Genomic DNA, 18,664 nt, shown 5'->3' with positions numbered 1-18,664 from the left:
GACACAAGACAAAGTGAGTATTAATGGTAATGGTAAAGAGTAATGTAGGTGCTCATAGTGGCATAAAGGTAAGATAGCAGAGGGTGTTAATGGCAGAACAAGGTCAGCGGTCTGTGAAAGCACAACATAGAAACAAGGGATAAATGGCCCTGTCGGGGGGGGGGGGGAGAAAGGATAAAAAAATGAACAAATAAAGAAAACAACAATAAATATTGGATTTAAAAAGGGGGCGGGGGGTGAGGGGAAGATGCATTTGGTGGTGGCATCATGCTGGAGTTGGCGGAGGATGATCCTTTGAATACGGAGGCTGGTGGGCTGAAAAATGAGGACAAGGGGATCCCTATCATGGTTCTGGGAGGGAGGGGAAGGGGTGAGGGCAGAGACGCAGGAGATGGGTTGGACACGGTTGAGGCTGCTGTCAATCACAGTGGAGGAGGAGCCTCAGTTAAGTGAAAAGGAAGACATGTCAGAAGCACCGTTTTGGAAGGTGGCATCATCAGAGGCGAAGGAACTGAGAGAATGAGTAGGAGTCCTTACAGGAAGCAGGGTGTGAGGAGCTGTCATCAAGGTAGATATGGGAGTCAGTGGGCTTGTAATGAATATTGGTGGACAGTCTATTACCAAAAATGGAGGCAGAGAGGTCAAGGAAGGGAAGGGGAGTATCGGAGATGGGCCATGTGAATGTGGGAGAGGGGTGGAAATTGGAGGCAAAATTGATAAATTTTTCCAGGCCCAGACAAGAGCATGAAGTGGCCTGAAACAGTGGTCAATGGTGTTAACCAGCATTTTCTGTTTTTAATTCCAGATTTCCAGCATCCGCAGTATTTTGCTTTTATATTACACGATGCAATCAAATAGGTATGAAATGATAAAAGCTTTTAAAGTTTCTCTCTGGTTACCATATTTAAATATATTCTGAAGTTTTTTGCTTAAATTTGGTAAATCTGGTAAATATATTGCAACAATTTCTATTAGCATTTAGGGGCCAGAGTAACTGATTTTTAAAGGAGTAACATAAACACACAAACATATACATTTTTTCTAGTCATCTGCCACTGCTTATTACTTCTACTAGGAACTTCACCCAAAATTGAACTCTCAAACTATTCAGTTGCACCAGATTGTGGCATCTGCACATAAAAGCATACATTCTCTAAAGGCATGCCTCCACGGGCCAGCATTGTGGAGGGAAAATCTCTCCACAGGGTGGCCTGTGGCCAAATTAGTTGGGAGAGGCTCAAGGCCTGCCTGGAGAGCTGACCACCACCTCACCACCCCCAACTCCTTCTGGTCTGCCTCCAAGAACCTGCCTTCATGCAGCTGGCTTATTCCCGACACCATGGGGGGGCTTATGGGGCCATTAACTTACCTGAATTGGCTGCCCCCCTCCCAGATCCCATCTCCTGGAAAATGGCCCAGGGTGGTGCCAGCAAACTGGGATTGCAGCTGGTGGCATGAACTTATGTACCCATCCGCCTTTATTCTTGCCCCGATATGGGGGTGAAAACTCTGCCCGTGGTTTAATGGTAAATAATTAAGGCAAGAATTAAGTGTTTCAAACTGAATTTATCTCCAGATGAGGGGGAATATAGGAAAATGCCTCATAGTATTTTACATATCTCCACTTAACCAGCAGTACCGTTTGCTGAACCTTTGATTCATTGTATGACAGTTCAAAAGCAAGTGTGAGTATTGGTAGACTAGCATCATAAATGAGCATTCTTAAATAACAAGCAGTAGATTTGGCTGGGATTCCATCAAGTCTGGACAGACTTAAAGAAAAGTTAGTGGCAACAAATACTAAGATTGGATAATCTTGACCCCCTCCCCACTCCCTCATAGTTCAATAGGGCAGCTCCTTGAAATTCAATAATTGAACAGCCTACAGTATGGTAACTGGGCTAACTGACTGAATGCATGCAAGCTACACACTGATTTATCTTCAATTTAGTCTTGCAGTTTTGACGGACTTCATATTTACATCCAACTTTCAATCATAAAGAATATTACAATTATTTATTTACCTGCAACTCCTTAACTGTTTTAGAATTTACCTACGTTATGATCCTGTTAGGGACTGTTAATGTTTAAAGAGGAAATCTGAACGCCTAGCAATTAACTAATAGAACTACGCCACAAAATTTCACCTTTTTAAACAAAAACAAACTTCACTGTATATCAAAAAGAATTAAATAAAGTAAGCACTATTTACTTAATACTATTTTTATAAAGGCCTATGCTCTGAACTCAGTTCTACTTCTTACTCCCTGCAGCAGTTCCCTTATCTTATGAAATCTTGAAGGTTTATTCATTTTTCCTGGGACCAACCCAAAAGGTAGGCCACAGCCCTCAGGAATTTACTTTTAATTCTCCTTAGTATTCTAGCTATTCCCGGAGGTACAATTTACATGGGGATTCTTTCATTAGCTTTTGGCTTAGCGTTCCTCCAATTTTCTTTAAAGACCTCACAATTGTGGACCCTTCAGCTGCTTGTCCTGGCTTTGGACATACAAGGACTATTTTTTTCCCCTAGTCCCATCCCTCAGCTTCTTTTCAAGGTAACTATTCAAGCTGACTGCCTACTCAGAAGGCTCCTTGAGGACCAGGGTAGATATCTTCCACAGGCTGCAAACTGGAACAAACCTTCCAGCTTTTTTTCCCCCTCAAAATCTACACTGAATTGCCTGTTTCTATCAGCAAACACACACAGATGAATTAAACAAAAGAACCTTCTAACCAAGGCTTCACTTTGAATCATTATCTCTAGAGCAATGTAACATGCTTTGGGATGATTGAAACAGAAATGCAAGTTATAATTTACCTTCAACACAACTCTCTGATTCTGCAACCCATATGAATAATTTTTTTGCTAATGGATGTAATTTCCCTCTCTCCAGACTCTCTGCTTCATTACAAGCTTAGAGCTGGATCATTCATTGTTCATTTTTTTTTTACTATCAACTCTGACCTTGCAAGGCAAACACAGGCTACCTTAAGTGTAAAAAACAGGCTTGTTTAGTTACATTTACATCAGAGTTATTTTTACTAGTTTCTCAACCAGATGCCCCCATTTTATACAGTTAAAAATTTAATTCCTAAAGTTTTATTCTAAAACATATAAGTCATGAAATAGGTTTTCGCAACACTTACTTGTACTGCTCCAGCAACTGAACAACCTGCTGTTCCTGTGGATGGCGCCTCATATGACACTTTAAGCTGTTCAAGTTTGTTGTAGCAAAGTCACAGCTACTGCACCTGTAAATCAATTAGGGACTGAACATGAGTATGTTTCTTTAAATGTTTGTTTTACTGTAATATAGTGCTGACCTTCACTTTCATAAACTAGAGAACTGAGCTTCACTAAAACTCCTCACCACTTTGCTTAAGAGTGCTAACAGATTATTTCTGTAACAAAATATTGGGAGGGATTAATTTTGAGTTGATCAAGGTAAAAGGTGCCAGGGCTAAGAGAAAGAAATGTTCACCGTTTTACAAAGAAAAGGAACAGAATTTAACAAAATAACTGGGACCATTGGTTCTTTACAAATTTGGGAGGATACTGCATACAGGATTCTCAAAAAACAAATGTTTAAAAACGTACTGAATCAGGTAGGAACTCAAAGATGGCGGAAAAGATTGTCTTCGTTTGTAATGAAGTTGTAAAGTGTTCTTTATACATTTGGTTATAATTTCACAGCAAAGCGAGCAAACCTCCTCCTAGGTTTCTAGACATTTGAATTAACTGCGCTTAAGGTGCCAAAATCATAAACAATAACATATAATAGGTTTTGACAAAGATTTCAACCTGAAATGTTAACTCGTCTGTTTTCTCCACAGATGCTACCTGATCGGCTCAGCCTTTCAGGATTTTATGCTTTTGTTTCAGATTTCCAATATCTGCAATTTTTTTTTTGCTTTCTGTTTATGTTGTTTAACCCACTGCCACCTCCCTCTAGGAATAGCTACCCGAAAATTTATTTCTCTCCTTGGCGTGATTTGTTTCTTTTATCTGGTTCACCTTCACTACCACCTCTTTACTGTCTTGTTTCTCATATTATATTTGCTCAGATCCACTTTCATAGCCACATCCTTTTTCAGCACCTGTCTTCAGCTCTGACTTAGAATTTAGATTCCAGTTCAAATTTTACCCTGCCTTTTTCACATACACCCATAATCAAAAACCCACTATTTCAGAGCTGTCCTGGTCCTCAGTTCCATATCATCTGTCATTTTATCCAGCTCTTTTAACAACTTTTCTTCTTTCCATCAGGTCGCAATTACTTCAGGCTTCAATAATTGGGCACTAACCTGCCTCCTCATCCTGCTTCACTTTCTTCTAACCTACCTCTCCTTTCTTACCCATTTCCTTATTTTCAGGATCCTCTCCAGTCCCTTGTTTGCTGATTCTGAGTGATCAGTCCTGAGCAAGGCCTTCATCTCTGTATGCCTCCACCAAAGGAATTTTGACAAGGGATCCCAAAACATTAACTCATCTTTTCACTCCACAGATGCCGCCTGCCTTGTTGACCTTGAACTCTGACAGGAAGGAGCCAACCAAGATCTAGAAGCTCCTCTAGCGGACAGTCACCGTCTTTTTCAGTGCCTTCTATTTCCACGCCTTCTAGCCTGTCTGTGAAAAGTAGTGAGAGATCTGCAATCTTCTCCTATGGGCCAACTGATGGTGTTTCTACAACAAAGAGCTACATACTGCATAATCAGTGGATTTCAACTGCTGCCGTAGTTGACCAGTCCTCTAACCAACTTTGGAAATTCATCATTGCTTCACTGTCCTCTATTGATAGTCATTTACAGAAGGTCAATGAGTTAAGTCTTAAACATCCCGACCTGCTGAGCAGAGAAATTTGCTGGTTCTAAAAGGTGTGAAGGGTTTCATTAATTTGTTTACCTTATGTCTAAGGGTTGTAGTGAATTGACCCTTCGCTTTGAGATCTGTGCCTCCAGACCCTTGTAGCTTTAAGTCAGATGGTTGGATTTATATCTCCTTAAGTCAGTTCTGAAGCCAGTCCAATTTGTCCGATAAGACAGGCTTCTGCCCCGGTGCCAAGTCTAAATTCTGTTCTGTATCCTTGGACTTCCAACTCTATAGACAAGAACTGTTAACGGCTCCCTTGATTTCTCCTAGGAAATCATCAGGTTGGAAAGGTGCAGCTCCTGTTACCTGGTCCTCAAAATGGTTGGGAACATGTTCCAGCTTTCTTCCCTTGAATTGTGTTTTAGAACTGCAAAACTGTTTAAAATGCCTGAACTTGATACAGAGAAAGCATCTGGCTCCCCTTGCTGGGCAGTCTTCATGGTGGTGTTATCTGTTGATACAGCATCTGGAGCATTTTAACCTAAGTGGAAGGGTTCTCACCGCCGCTATGGTGGTTTTGGCAACTTTTTGGTGGGCAGGGCTCCCAACTTTGGGTCTACATACTGGAGTGGCCCATCCCGAGTCTCAATGTCTCCCTGAATTACATCACGATTTTGCAATCGCAACTCTGCCTGCCTCCCTTCTGTTCAGCCTTTTCCAAGATCAAATTCTCTTTGGACTGCAACAAATCTGACATCATGTCGACAAGCTTGCAGTCTTGAATCAATGTGTGTTTTAAGGCTCCGCAACCGCAAGTACTAACCAATCAATTTAAATTGTTAATAAAGGAATCAATGGATTCACCTGGCCTTTGGCTCCTCTGGTTGAATCTTGCTATAATGACTAGATTCTTAGAGCTGAAGTACTTATTGAAGGCCCCCATAACCTCTTAGTATAATGCCGAGGTCTCCTCGACACCTTGTTGCACCAGGACATCAGCAGCTAATTGCATATAAAAGGGTACAGACCTGGTGTAACTGTGCTTTTCCTTGTAAACCCAAAGTTGTTCAGTACCTTTCAAACTATCTCTTCCAGAACTCCCATTGTTGTCCTTGCTGTGGACCCTCGATGTGTTGGAAAGGGTAGTGGATGTTCAGTAGCTGTCGATATCTTGAGTGTCTCACTGTCCCCTCACCGAGGTACTTTTTGGTCTTGTGCTACGTCGTTGCGAAGTCAATCTGTTTAAATGTCTTCACCCATGGGTTACCAATCTGTGGCCTCCGTTTCTTAAACCATGGCCTTCAGTGCTGCCACCATGTTTTGACGAGGCTCAACTTAGGCTATGAGTGACTTTTTTAGAAACTGTTTATTTACACTACTTCCAAGACTTTAATTAAGTACATGGTTCCAAGGACACAGTCTATTCTGCATCTTGCTCTCTTGGAGCCTCTTGGCCATCTGACTCTTGATGTCATGCTTACAACATCAATATCATCATTAACCCATTACTCTACAATCCACAGAATGATTCTTGTAAATCTTTATGCACCTCTCCAATGCCTTCACATCCTTCCTAAACTGTGGTGCCCAGAATTTGACACAATGCTCCAGTTAAGGCCGAGCTATTGTTTTATAAAGGTTCACCATAACTCTGTTGCTTTTGTACTGTATGCCACAGTCCTCCAAATTCACTTTAACTCTCCTCAGTATTCCAGCTTTCTCCAAGGTACAAGATTTATGGGATCCTTTCATAAGCTTTTGGCTAAGTGACCCCCTAACTTTTACTTAAAGACCTCACAATTATGGACTTCTCAGCTCCTCGTCCTGGCTGCCAACAGATGTCCAACTGCCTTTTCGCAGCCTTCCAAACTATCTCTGCTGATTGCTTTCTGCCAGAAGGCTCTGTGAGGACCACTGCAGATTTCCTCCTCTAGCTTCAAACTAAGTAAATCTTCCACAGTCTTTCCCCCTCACGAATTCCAAACTGAGCTTGAGCCCCACCCATGTTCTACATGGTGAATGACAAAGCTAATATTTTCTCTGCTTAAGGTGCAGATCTGACTAACATTTATCTCCTTTTGCTCTCTGACTCGCGAGCTGCAGCCTATGCCAGACCAAAACTGTAACTACCTTCTGTTAAAAAAAATCCAGATAATTAAACAAAAGAACCTTCTAATTCCCACACCCTAACTCCATGACAACATGGCATGCTTTGGGATGGTTCAAACAATTGCAAACTAATTATTTTTACCTTCAACACAAATATTTGATTCTGTAACCCACATGAATAATTCTATCAAGGAAATCCCTTAGTGTACAACTGCCTCTAGCTTCTTTTCACCTGGGAACTACATAAATCTTTTATTGAGACCTTCTCCATTACAAGCCCAGAGATGGTTCATTGATTGTCCAAGTTTTACACTCTACCTCTGACCTTGTAAGATAAACACAAGTTACCTTTCAAATGTAATCAAACCAGTTTGTTTGATTTGCATACACATTAGATGCATACCAGTTTCTTAAACAAATGTTTCCATTTATCTTACATTTAACACTTTAATCTCCAACTTAAAAGTTACATTGCTACAACTAAGTTATACCTCTAAAACACATGAACTACATGATTATGGCAATACACCGAAGCAACTGAATTGGTATAAAATAGTGCTTTTGGATTTAATGTCTGCATGAGGTCTAACATTTAATGCAGCCATGTGGCACTTGTACATATGTGCTGCATCTTTCCATGGATATGCTTCATAGCAGATTTTAACCCAAACGTACTAATGGAGCTAGTGGTCGGTGGGAAAAAAAAGGTAGAAAAGAAAAATATATTTTCATTGGAGACACTTTCTATCAGCCATATACTAACTTGTTTTTAATTCTTTTATAAAGAGATTTAAGGTTAGTAGATGATTAGATCAATTCCATTCGTATAATACTACAACTTTACAGTTTGTCTTTTTGCACGAAATATGAAAAACTTTAGAGCCTCAAACATCATTGGCTTAGTCAGCAAATCAAGATGATGTTTTAATATACTCTCTACTGTAAAAGAAAAAATGTATACATACATATCACTTATTGAATGGTTCAAGCTTCAAAGTAAAGCATTAAAAATTATAATGGGCCAGATTTTGCTGGAGCAGAGCATCACACTGCATGGCCTGTTAGTGTATGTATGTTTAGGCTTTAAAAGCCTTTGTCCAAAAAGTTGTTGAAAGTGGAAACTGATAACAGCGCAGAGGGCAACAGGATATCTGTGGCCTTGATGAACAGTACCGCAAATGGGATCATCTTAACCAAGGAGTTAAAGAATTAAGAAATAAACAGAGGATATACAGAAGATATAGGCGGGATGGTCAAATGGGCAGATAAGTGGCAGATGGAATTTAACCCTGAAAAGTGTGAGGTGATACACTTTGGAAGGAGTAATTTGACAAGGAAGTATTCCATGAACGGCATGGCACCAGGAAGTTCTGAGGAACAAAAGGGCCTTGGTGTGTGCGTCCATAGATCTCTGAAGGCAGAAGAGCATGTTAGTGGGGTGGTGAAAAAGGCTTATGGGACACTTGCCTTTATCATCAATCGAGGCATAGATTACAAAAGTAGGGAGGTCATGTTGGAGTTGTATAGAACCTTGGTGAGGCCACAGCTGGAGTACTGTGTGCAGTTCTGATCGCCATTTTATAGGAAGGATGTGATTGCACTGGAGGGGGTGCAGAGGAGATTCACTAGGATGTTGCCTGGGATGAAACATTTAAGTTATGAAGAGAGGTTGGATAGACTTGGGCTGTTTTCATTGGAGCAGAGAAGGCTGAGGGGCAACCTGATGGAGGTGTACAAGATTATGAGGGGCATGGACAGGGTGGATAGGGAGCAACTGTTCACCTTAGTTGAAGGGTCAGTCACAAGGGGGCATAAGTTTAAGGTGAGGGGCAGGAGGTTTAGGGGGGGATGAGAGGAAAAACCTTTTTACCCAGAGGGTGGTGACGGTCTGGAATGCACTGCCTGGGAGGGTGGTGGAGGCGGGTTGCCTCACATCCTTTAAAAAGTACCTGGATGAGCACTTGGCACATCATAACATTCAAGGCTATGGGCCAAATGCTGGTAAATGGGATTAGGTAGGTAGGTCAGGTATTTCTCATGTGTCGGTGCAGACTCGATGGGCCGCAGGGCCTCTTCTGCAGTGATTCTGTGAAAGGTGATGAAGGAGGAGTTGAATTAGAGTGGGTGCATTCAATATCAAATCAGATACATAAAGAGACATAGGGAAAGAAAAGTTGGATTTGTGCTCGGATCTGCACTCTATCGCTCTTGCCATTGGTGCATTTCAGCAGTGGCTAGGCAATAGGGGGACACGGCATCTTGACCTCCCTCCAGGTGCCTTTTCTCCTCAAGGTTGGAGGGGCCATTGGGCACCCACAGGGAGGAGGAGCACCAGCCAGGCACCCCAGGGGCATCCACCTCTAAGTGTGTCCTGCTGCTCCACCTCCCTTCTGCCAGTAACTCCATCAACTCTAGCATTTCAGGCCATGGAGGGTGCATCTGCTTCTGAGCAGGAGGTCCTTGGTGCTTGCTAATGTCATCTCAGTCAACAGGGCATAGCAGTCAGCCTCCATCTAAGCTGGTGTCAGGGTACACCTAGACATGGTGGCAGGGTTAGAAAAATTAAAAAGTATTGAATGCACACTGGTGGCATGGGTGTACACTCATTGTATATAGTTGTCACTTCTCTAAATATATGTTGAACCTATCCCTTTTTCCAAGTCTCATGGATTCCATTTTTCTATTATTTTCTTCAAAGTTTCACAGTTGGTTAAGGATCCAGAATGTTGGCCCCCAATGGAGTCCCATCAGGAGTTTCAATTGCTTCAGTTTTTTCACATCGTCACCAGAGTGAGTAGTCTATAATGGCACATGTGCAACATCAGGCAATGCCCATCATCTATAACTGTGCTGCCTGGCCAATACACTTGTCAGCCAATTATCACAGGTAACCATGCTTTGGCCTCGGGAGGAGTGCTCATCGAAGTTATTGCATTTACTGCTGCTGTTGCATTGATGTCAGTTGTTTGTGGATGGCACAAGTAGTTGTGGTGACGTAAATCAGGTCCGTCTGTCCCAAGTGTTGTTTCGTATGATTTTTCAGGTGTGAGAAACTGTCTTTGGGCACTGTAATGGCAGCAATCAAAATCTATAGGCTTCCATACAGTTTGGAGAAAAATGTAGTGCATGTGTTTAATGCTGAATGTCCTTCCCTGGGTGAATTGTCATTCTCAGTGAACATGATGCTGAACTAGGCAAGTAAGGGTACGACAGGCACCTTAGCCTTGACTGTATTCATCTTGCTGAAGCTGTTTCCTGAGCTCAAATGGATTTTATTTGGACCTGCATGCATCCTTAGCAAAGGTGTCAGTAGTCCTTGGGTAAAGGTACAGCACTCTACTTGAACAGGAAATCATTGCATGACAGGGGTTTTCAGTGACTTAGGACAGAGACACAGGAAAGAGATGGCAGAAAGGGATGGCCTTGTGCACTGTACTGTCTTGAGGTCTGTAATGCTCTCACTGATGCATAACCAATTCTCTAAGGCCTCTTCAGGGTCTATGCAGGAAACAATGCTACCTTGGCTGATGTGTCTAAAGTGAGTGTTAAAGGTCTCACCCAAACGCAAAGGTCATCTAGGACAGAGACTTTTAAGGCTTCTGACAATTGCAGGGTCCCGAGCGGTTGCATCTTAGTAAACCATAGTCCTGGTGAGGCACTCTGAGGACACTGCAAACAAACCTTGAAACTTAACTGCACGAGCAAGATGTTAATGTTTCTGGTTTTATGATGTGCGAATGGCAATTGGCTGGCATTAGCAAGATGATGCCTCATCAATCTGCATTGAGGAGTGTTGGCAATGGGACAAATGGTGCTCTCATGCTGCTGCTCCCTGTTAGACCAACCATCTGGTTATGCCTGAAAGAATAAACCACGTGAACAGCCTGCCTTATTGAGTGGGTGTCAGGAGCGCATCCCTGGGTAATTTTTAGTTCCAGTCGCTTATAGGCTACCACGCACGCTTACCTCGTGAGGGCATGGGTTAAAGTACTATTCTATGTAAAGATCGTGGGAGAAGGGGATGCTGTTCAGGTTTAACAGCAGCCATATGTTGCCAAAGCTATGCATTTAAACGTGGTTTAACAAATTCCAAGGATGAACCCAACATCAGGCAGACGGTGAGTATTGATATGTTCCTAATCTCTAAGAAAGCATGGAGTTTTTGAGAGAAATTCTCTGACGAAAAAGTTGCTGGGGCCTTCCAGCCAGTAAAGGTGAGAGAAACAAACAACTGTGAGAATGTGTCGGCACATTACTCCTCCTGGAATCTTGCAGCTTTCAGATTTTCATGGGCATGTCTGCCGCATCGTACCTGTGCTATGGATTCTTCAAGTGGCTCGTTGACATCCTGGCCCTCGTCAGATTCATCCCTTTCAATGTCCTCCGCATTGGAGGAGACTTCTTGCTTCTCCGTGTCTCCCTCAGGCAAGACATCCCCCCTTTGCAGCACTATGTTGTGCAGGATACAGCAAACAACGATGATCCTGGGCCCTCTCTGTGGTGAGTGTTGGAGAGCCCGTTTGAGCTGTTCAAATATCAGGAATGCATCTTCAGGAGGCCTATCATCTCTGCTCTGTTGTGGAACTGGTGGCAGAATGTGCAGCGCTGTATCTCTTCAGCAGCGCTAGTGCATGGCGAACAGGTATCATGGGCCACATGTTCTGGGGGAAGATGCAAGCACTGAGGTCCTTCAAAGATCTGTGACACCTGCGAATGCATCAAGAAGTAAGAGTTGTGAGAGCTCCCTGGGTACCTAGCACAGACACGTAGGATTTGCCATCTGTGATCACAATTTAGCTGGGCGTTCAGAGAGTGAAATCCTTTACGATTGACAAATCTCTCAGGCTGTGTCAAACAGCTCTCAAGATCACACATGTGCAGTTGATGGCACCCGCATTTGCAGGAAACCAGATATTGCTGTGAATCCCACAGCTCTAGCAGCCTGGCTTTAGGCATCCAAGTGGAACTTGAAGTACTGGTGAGCTCTAGTAAAGCGAGCATCTGTCATCTCTCTTATCCGATTGGGAGATGCTGCAAAGATGCCCAGTGGAGCCCTGAAAGGATCTGCTGGCAAAAAAGCTCAGTGCAGCAGTTCAAAGGCATAGGCATGGGATGCCCTCCAAGTGTTTGCAGCATCAGTTCTTCATGGAAAAGGTGGTAATTGTGAGCTACCATATCCCTGAACAAGCAAAGGCACCTGCGGCATTGTCTTTCGCTCATTTCCATATATGAGCAGTGTCTTCGATATACCCTTGATCGGGTCACTAGTCTTTATTGTACTTGTCCCTCATTGGGAATATCTTGGACTTCTTGGGCCCTCCTCCCTCTTGCTGTGCATGCCGCTGCTTATCCTGGGCCTCGACGACAGGCCCTTCTTCTCTTTCGTATCAGTGCAATAACCAAGGCAGGGCTGCCTGCAGCCTTCACACCTCTTTGTATCAGTCAATAAATACATTTGGGAACTTAATTATTCTTTCCCTTAACCATCTCAAAGCCAGCAGACCAGTGCAAAACCCTTGGCCTGGCCTCTATCTAGACACAGCATCCCCAGGCCACCCCTTGTAGGTGAAGAACATCCTGGAGGATCACAGGTGGCTGTTTCTCCTCTTCATACATGACTGTGCATGCTGACGTAGCAGCTTGATCAGGGTCATTACAGCCACGTGTGAGAACCCTCTGTCAGTCAATTGTCAGCTTGCCTCTATGAGCCTAGACACACTATATAGAGAACATAAACTCTTCCAAGTTATGTCAAGGCTAAGCATTATGCCTTTTCAGCCATAACCATTTATCTGGGATTAGTGAGGCTTGAAGTGTGCATCTAGCTGATGTCCAGCAGCCATGCCCCTCCACTGAATTCACTTCTATTCCTTTTTTCATGCCTCTGTCAGGAACAGGGGTCCAATCACACCTACTCAAATTCAGCTCCAAAACTTAATGGATTCTCGCGGGAATGCATCCCATTAGTCATGGAGCAATGCTCCTTCATGGGCATTTGAACCTTGAACAGTACTCAGCTGAGCCAGGTTCTCCATGGCTTGAGCAAATAATTAATAGGGTGCCCCTTTATATGACCCAAAAAAGGAGTCCTGAACTCTTCCCACCCACTATGTGACCCCTTCCATATCATTTTTTTCATGATTGCTCAGTAATGACGCAGTTCAAAAAAGCAATCATGAAGAAGGTTCTCCTGAGATTTGAGTGCATCCAGTATCTTCCAACCTCTCCCTGTCACCCACCAAGTTCCTCCTATTCTCCTCCAGTTACCGCCTCTTAATTCCACTCCCTCCTGTTACCATCAAGCCACCCCATTACTCTAGACCACATTATAATTCATGTTGATATTCCTGTTCTCCCCCTTATTTCCTTCAATATTGACATCCTCATGGCCCTCGATAATCTGACCCCTCCCCTTCTCAAGGCCAGCTGCACCCTTACTTTTAGAGACCCACCCCATGAGACCATCCACTATCCCCCATGACACTGGAATTAATACCATACCGGAACCAAATGCCTCCCCTGAATTTGACTCCGCCCTCTGCGTCCTAATACCATGCATTGAACCCAGAGGGCTAAATGCAACAGATGACGGACCATGCCCTTCACACAATTCTGTGCACAACTGTCACTGTCAGAGAGGCCTTCCCTTGTTCAAGATCAGGACTAAGACATGCCTGCCAAGCAGAGCTCTCTAACATACCCCGAGCAGTCTGGCCCCAGACAGTCTTTTAAACATGCTCCCGCTGGATAGTCTTTCACCCTTCCCTGCTGGCTCTTCCCTCCTGACCCCAGTACTGCCTCCCTTACACCCCTGCCTGCTGGTCGTGCCTTCCGTGCCCAGCCTTGGCGTAGCTTGTGCTACTGGCACCCGATATGTAGCAGTGATGGTTTAGAAGGAAGACGAAAGCAGCATCTGCTGACCTCAAAGTCGTGGATGAAGTGAAGCTCGCCAGGTGTGCACCACTTATATATAGTTGCAAACCAATATGTGATGTTTGTGTTTAACAGCTATGCTTTTTTTGTAAAAGGACATTTTAGTTAAAAAAAAGTGTTATATAAAAAACCTGACTGTAGGGTGTGCTAAGTCCCTCGTGTAGAATAAGGAATAAAGAAACTTCTGGTTTTTTTTTTACACAGGAAGCTGAGGTTCAGAAGCAGATAGAACTGTATGTGTTTGTGTTCTTAATTGTTGAGAACTTACAAAATGCTTCAAATGGTGACAAGGATGGAATCGTCATTATGAGGGGCTTTAGAGGCTTTTGATCCAGCTACTATGGACTTTGTAGTTTATGTCGAGCAAAAGGAACAGTTTCTCATTGCGAATGAGACTGAAGAGGAAAAGCAGGCCTCAGGTGTTTCTTACAGTCATCGGAACGAAAATTTTCACTTAACAGAGAAATCTCATTGCTCCTGAAAAGCCAGCAGATAAAAGCTTTAAAGAGCTTGTGAACATTTTGAAAAAGCACTACGATCCCAGACCAGCAATTATTGCCGAAAGATTCATGTTTCTCCGAAAAGAACAACATGAGTGAGTCAGTTTCCCAGTTCCTGGCTGAGTTGAGAAAATTAGCAGAACATTGTGACTTTAAAGGTTACCTGGAAGAAGCGTAGCATGATTGCTTGGTTTGTGGACAAAGAAATGAAAGAATTAAGTGTAGATTGTTAGCAGAGCAAGAGTTGACACTGAAGAAAGTGTTTGAGATTGCGCAAAGCAAGAAATGTTAGAGAAACAAGCTGGAGATTTGAAAGCGCATTCTAACAATGCAGAAGTTAAAATAGTAAAGTCAGGGTATACTTGCTTTCAATAGCAAGTAGCAAGGTTGCTGCTTATTGTGAAAGGGGATCATCCATCGCTTATGGGCAGAAACTGGCTAAAAGAAATTTGGCTGGACTAAAACAAAATAAATAAAGTGCATTGCAACCCCATGTCCTTGTTAGACAAGCATACTGAAGTCTCCAAAGAAGGTCTTGAAGTTATTAAAGACATTGAAGCCAAACTTGCTGTGGAGGCCAAAGCTTCTCCAAAGTTCTTCAAATCACATTCAGTTCCCTACTTAGTGCGACAGAAAATCAAGCAGGAACTAGAACGGCTTGAAAACTTTCAGATAATTGAGAAGTTGATTATGCAAAGTGGGCAGCTCCAATAGTCCCTGTAGTGAAGGGTGATGGGTCTATCAGAATATGTAGTATAAAATCACCAATAATCCTTTCCTGGAAGTGCATCAGTGCCTGCTACTGAAAATTGAGGACCTGTTTGCTGCTCTGAAAGGAACTGAATGTCGCTTCTACCTTCAGCACCTTCCTTTTTATTTTGAGAAAAAACTTCCTAGGAACTTCCAGCTATTACTCCTCTTCCCTGACTACCTATCTTCCTTTCACCTTCCCACTTTTTATCCTTTTCCTATTTGAAAGGGTGTTGAAAAAAAAGTGCTGTTGCCTTAATAGAACTATGAACTAACTCATAATCATCAGCTTTCTCTGCTGCTTGTCTTACAGAATCAACCCTCTGTTCCTCCACGTGAGTTCTCACTACCGAAGAGATTGAATCTTTAAATTCTTCCAAAAGAATTACTGAATTACTTCCCTAAGCGCTCCAAAAAGTTGTTTCTATTTTTAACACCTGTATCCGCCAGTCAAAATTACTTTGTTTTACTCTTTCAAACTCAATTAAGTTTGCCCAGGCTGTTTTCTCATATTCCTAAATTTCTGCCTGTATGCTTCAGGAACCAGCTCATATGCACTCAAAAGAGTTACATCTTATACTCCCAGCCTTGTTCACCATATCATAATTCACCAACATTTCTTCTGATGGCAAAGCATGTTCCTCATGTGCCCTACCGACTAACTTAGACTATAATAATGTCCATGTTTTCCTTTGGTCATTTAATCCGTTTAGCTAGCTTCTCAAATGAAATAAAGAATGCTTCAATATCTTTTTCCTCAAACTTTGGGAGAGCTTGTACAAATTTAAACATCTCCCCACTGGGTTTTACTCTGGAAATGCGTCCTTCCTCATCTCCTGGCATCTCTTTTATAACTGCCAACATTTTCATTGGAATTCTCTTTCCTCCTTCTCCATCTTCACAATTTCTAATTCCCTTTTATAAGCCATTTCTCTGTCCTTTGCTTCTAATTCAAGTTTTATCAGCTCCATTGCTTTTTCAAATTGAAGTGTCTTCATTTGTAACTGAAGTCTCACTACCTCCAGATGTTTGTGTTTAACGTTTATGTTTTGTAAAAGGACATTTTAGTTAAAAAGTGCAAAATAAAAAACCTGAAAGTAGGGTGTTGTCAGTCCCGGATGTATTGTCCTCTGATGCAGTATAAGGATTTAAGGGACCTTCTGTTTTTTTTTTTACACGGGAAGCTGGGGTTCAGAAGCAGGTGTGTGTGTGTGTGTGTATTCTTAATTGTTAACAGGCGGCAAAATACTTCACAATAATTCACTTGCAGGGAACTTAATTTGGAGGGGGAATGTGATTCCAGCGAGTTGGCCTTATAATGAGTGTTCATAAGATGCTAATGAATGCAAATGAGGTTCCTGACATTGCTCATCAGGAAACTCTATCCACCTTGAAAGTCGTGGGAACAAAATTCCAAACTATTTTCCCGCCGTCAGGAAACTAATTTTTTGACTCATGCCAAATAAGTGCCCCCACCAGCCACGATTCCCACTGTTGGTGGGAGTGGAAGATTCCGTCCAAAGAGACAGAGATGAAATAGATTTAAGAATTTAGATTTAAGAATTTTAAATTTGACTGATAGTAAAACCTTGTAAAACAATTCACAACCTGAAGGAGTGAGACTCCACAGTTATAATTTAAAAACATTTTTCTGTTCATTCACAGGATGTGGGCTTTGCTGGCTGGGCCAGCATTTACTGCCCATCCCCAGTTGCCCTTGAGAAGGTGGTGGTAAGCTGCCTTCTTGAACCGCTGTAGTCCATGTGGTGTAGGTGCACCTACTGTGTTGTTAGGAAGGGAGTTCCAGGGTATTGACCCAGTGACAGTGAAGGAACAGTGATATATTTCCAGGTCAGGAGGATGAGTGACTTGGAGGGGAACTTCCAGATGGTGGTGCTCCCATCTATCTGCTGCCGTTGTCCTTCTAGATGGTAGTGGGTTTGGAAGGTGCTGTCGAAGGAGCCTTGGTGAAGTCCTGCAGTGCATCTTGTCGATGGTACACACTGCTGCTACTGTGCGTCAGTGGTGGAGGGGGGGAATGTTTGTACTTGTGGTGCCAATCAAGTGGACTGCTTTGTCCTGGACAGTGTCAAGCTTCTTCAGTGTTGTGGGAGCTGTACTCATCCAGGCAAGTGGGGAGTATTCCATCACGCTCCTGATTTGTGCCTTGCAGATGGTGAACAGGATTTGGGGAGTCAGGAGGTGAGTTACTTGTTGCAGGATTCCTAGCCTCTGACCTGGTCTTGTAGCCACAGTATTTTATGGCTAGACCAGTTCAGTTTCTGGTCAATGGTAACCCCAGGATGTTGATAGTGGGGGTTTCAGTAATGGTAATGCCATTGAACATCAAGGGGCATTGGTTGGATTCTCTCTTGTTGGAAATGGTCATTGCCTGGCACTTGTGTGGTGCAAATGTTGCTTGTTACTTGTCAGCCCAAGCATGGATATTGTCCAGGTCTTGCTACATTTGGACATGGACTGCTTCAGTATCTGAGGAGACGTGAATGGTGCTGAACATTGTGCAATCATCAGTGAAAATCCCCACTCCTGACCTTATGATGGAAGGTCATTGATGAAGCAGCTGAAGATGCCTAGGACACTACCCTGAGGAACTCCTGCAGTGATGTCCTGGAGCTGAGATGACTGACCTCCAAAAACCACAACCATCTTCCTTTGTGCTAGGTATGACTCCAACTAGTGGAGAGTTTTCCCCCAGTGACTCCAATTTTGCTAGGGCTCCTTGATGCCACACTCGGTCAAATGCTGCCTTGATGTCAAGGGCAGTCACTCTCACCTCAGGTGTTCAGTTCTTTTGTCCCTGTTTGAACCAAGGCTGTAATGAGGTCAGGAGCTGAGTGGCTCTGGTGGAACCCAAACTGGGCGTCACTTTCTGTGCAAGACTGGTTATTTGATGGTCATTAATAAATTTCACATTGTTAACAGGGTATTTACACTTAATTACTAGGCTTAACTTTCATTGGTGAATTGAATGGTCAATTAGTGTGCAAATGCAGCAGCCTTGTGAAAAACACAGGAGGTTATGTGTTGGATGCAGTTTTTGCGAAGCTGACGGCAGAGCAAAGCTAATTGCCCAGCAACTTATGGTTGATTCATAATTCACGGGGTACCACTTAAGTTGCTAGCTGATTTGCAAGTGAAAATCAGTCTGTGTCATTCAGACAGTGTTATTTTTTCAGTAACTTGTTAACAAAATTGAAACGCACTGGTTGAAGAGACGGTAGCAGTGTGGTTACAGACTAAGGGGCAGAAAGCAGAGAACAGTGGTGAATAATTGTTTTTTGATTGAAGGGAAGTGTGCAGTGGTGTTTCTGAGAAGTCAGTATTAGGACCACTGTTCTTTTTAATATATATTAATGAACTGGACTTCGATAGATGGGGAATTTGAAAGTTTGCAGATGACATGAAACTCAAATGTAGTTAGCAACAAGGATATAGTCAGGCTAGTGAAATGACTAGCCACATGACAGATGAAATTTAAGACAAGGAAATGTGAAATTATACATTTTGGCAGGAAGAATGAGACGAGGCAAATATTAAC

The 18,664-nt window shown here is 42.9% G+C and overlaps 1 protein-coding gene across 2 annotated transcripts in view; it reads right to left on the bottom strand.

Annotated features, from left to right (window-relative positions):
* Positions 1-18,664, bottom strand: part of znf507 (zinc finger protein 507) — a 59,632-nt gene that overhangs the window by 6,739 nt on the left and 34,229 nt on the right. The window contains exon 5 of one of the 2 annotated variants that reach the window (XM_078544396.1): positions 3,151-3,255. In XM_078544396.1, the coding sequence (XP_078400522.1) occupies positions 3,151-3,255 (105 nt within the window). Of the gene's footprint in view, positions 1-3,150; positions 3,256-17,503; positions 17,967-18,664 lie in introns of those variants that run through there. The other variant, XM_078544397.1, reaches the window with a different exon arrangement.

Source organism: Cetorhinus maximus, chromosome 6 (assembly GCF_964194155.1).
Source record: "Cetorhinus maximus chromosome 6, sCetMax3.hap1.1, whole genome shotgun sequence".
NCBI lineage: Eukaryota > Metazoa > Chordata > Chondrichthyes > Lamniformes > Cetorhinidae > Cetorhinus > Cetorhinus maximus.
This window is presented reverse-complemented; position numbering and strand designations above follow the sequence as displayed.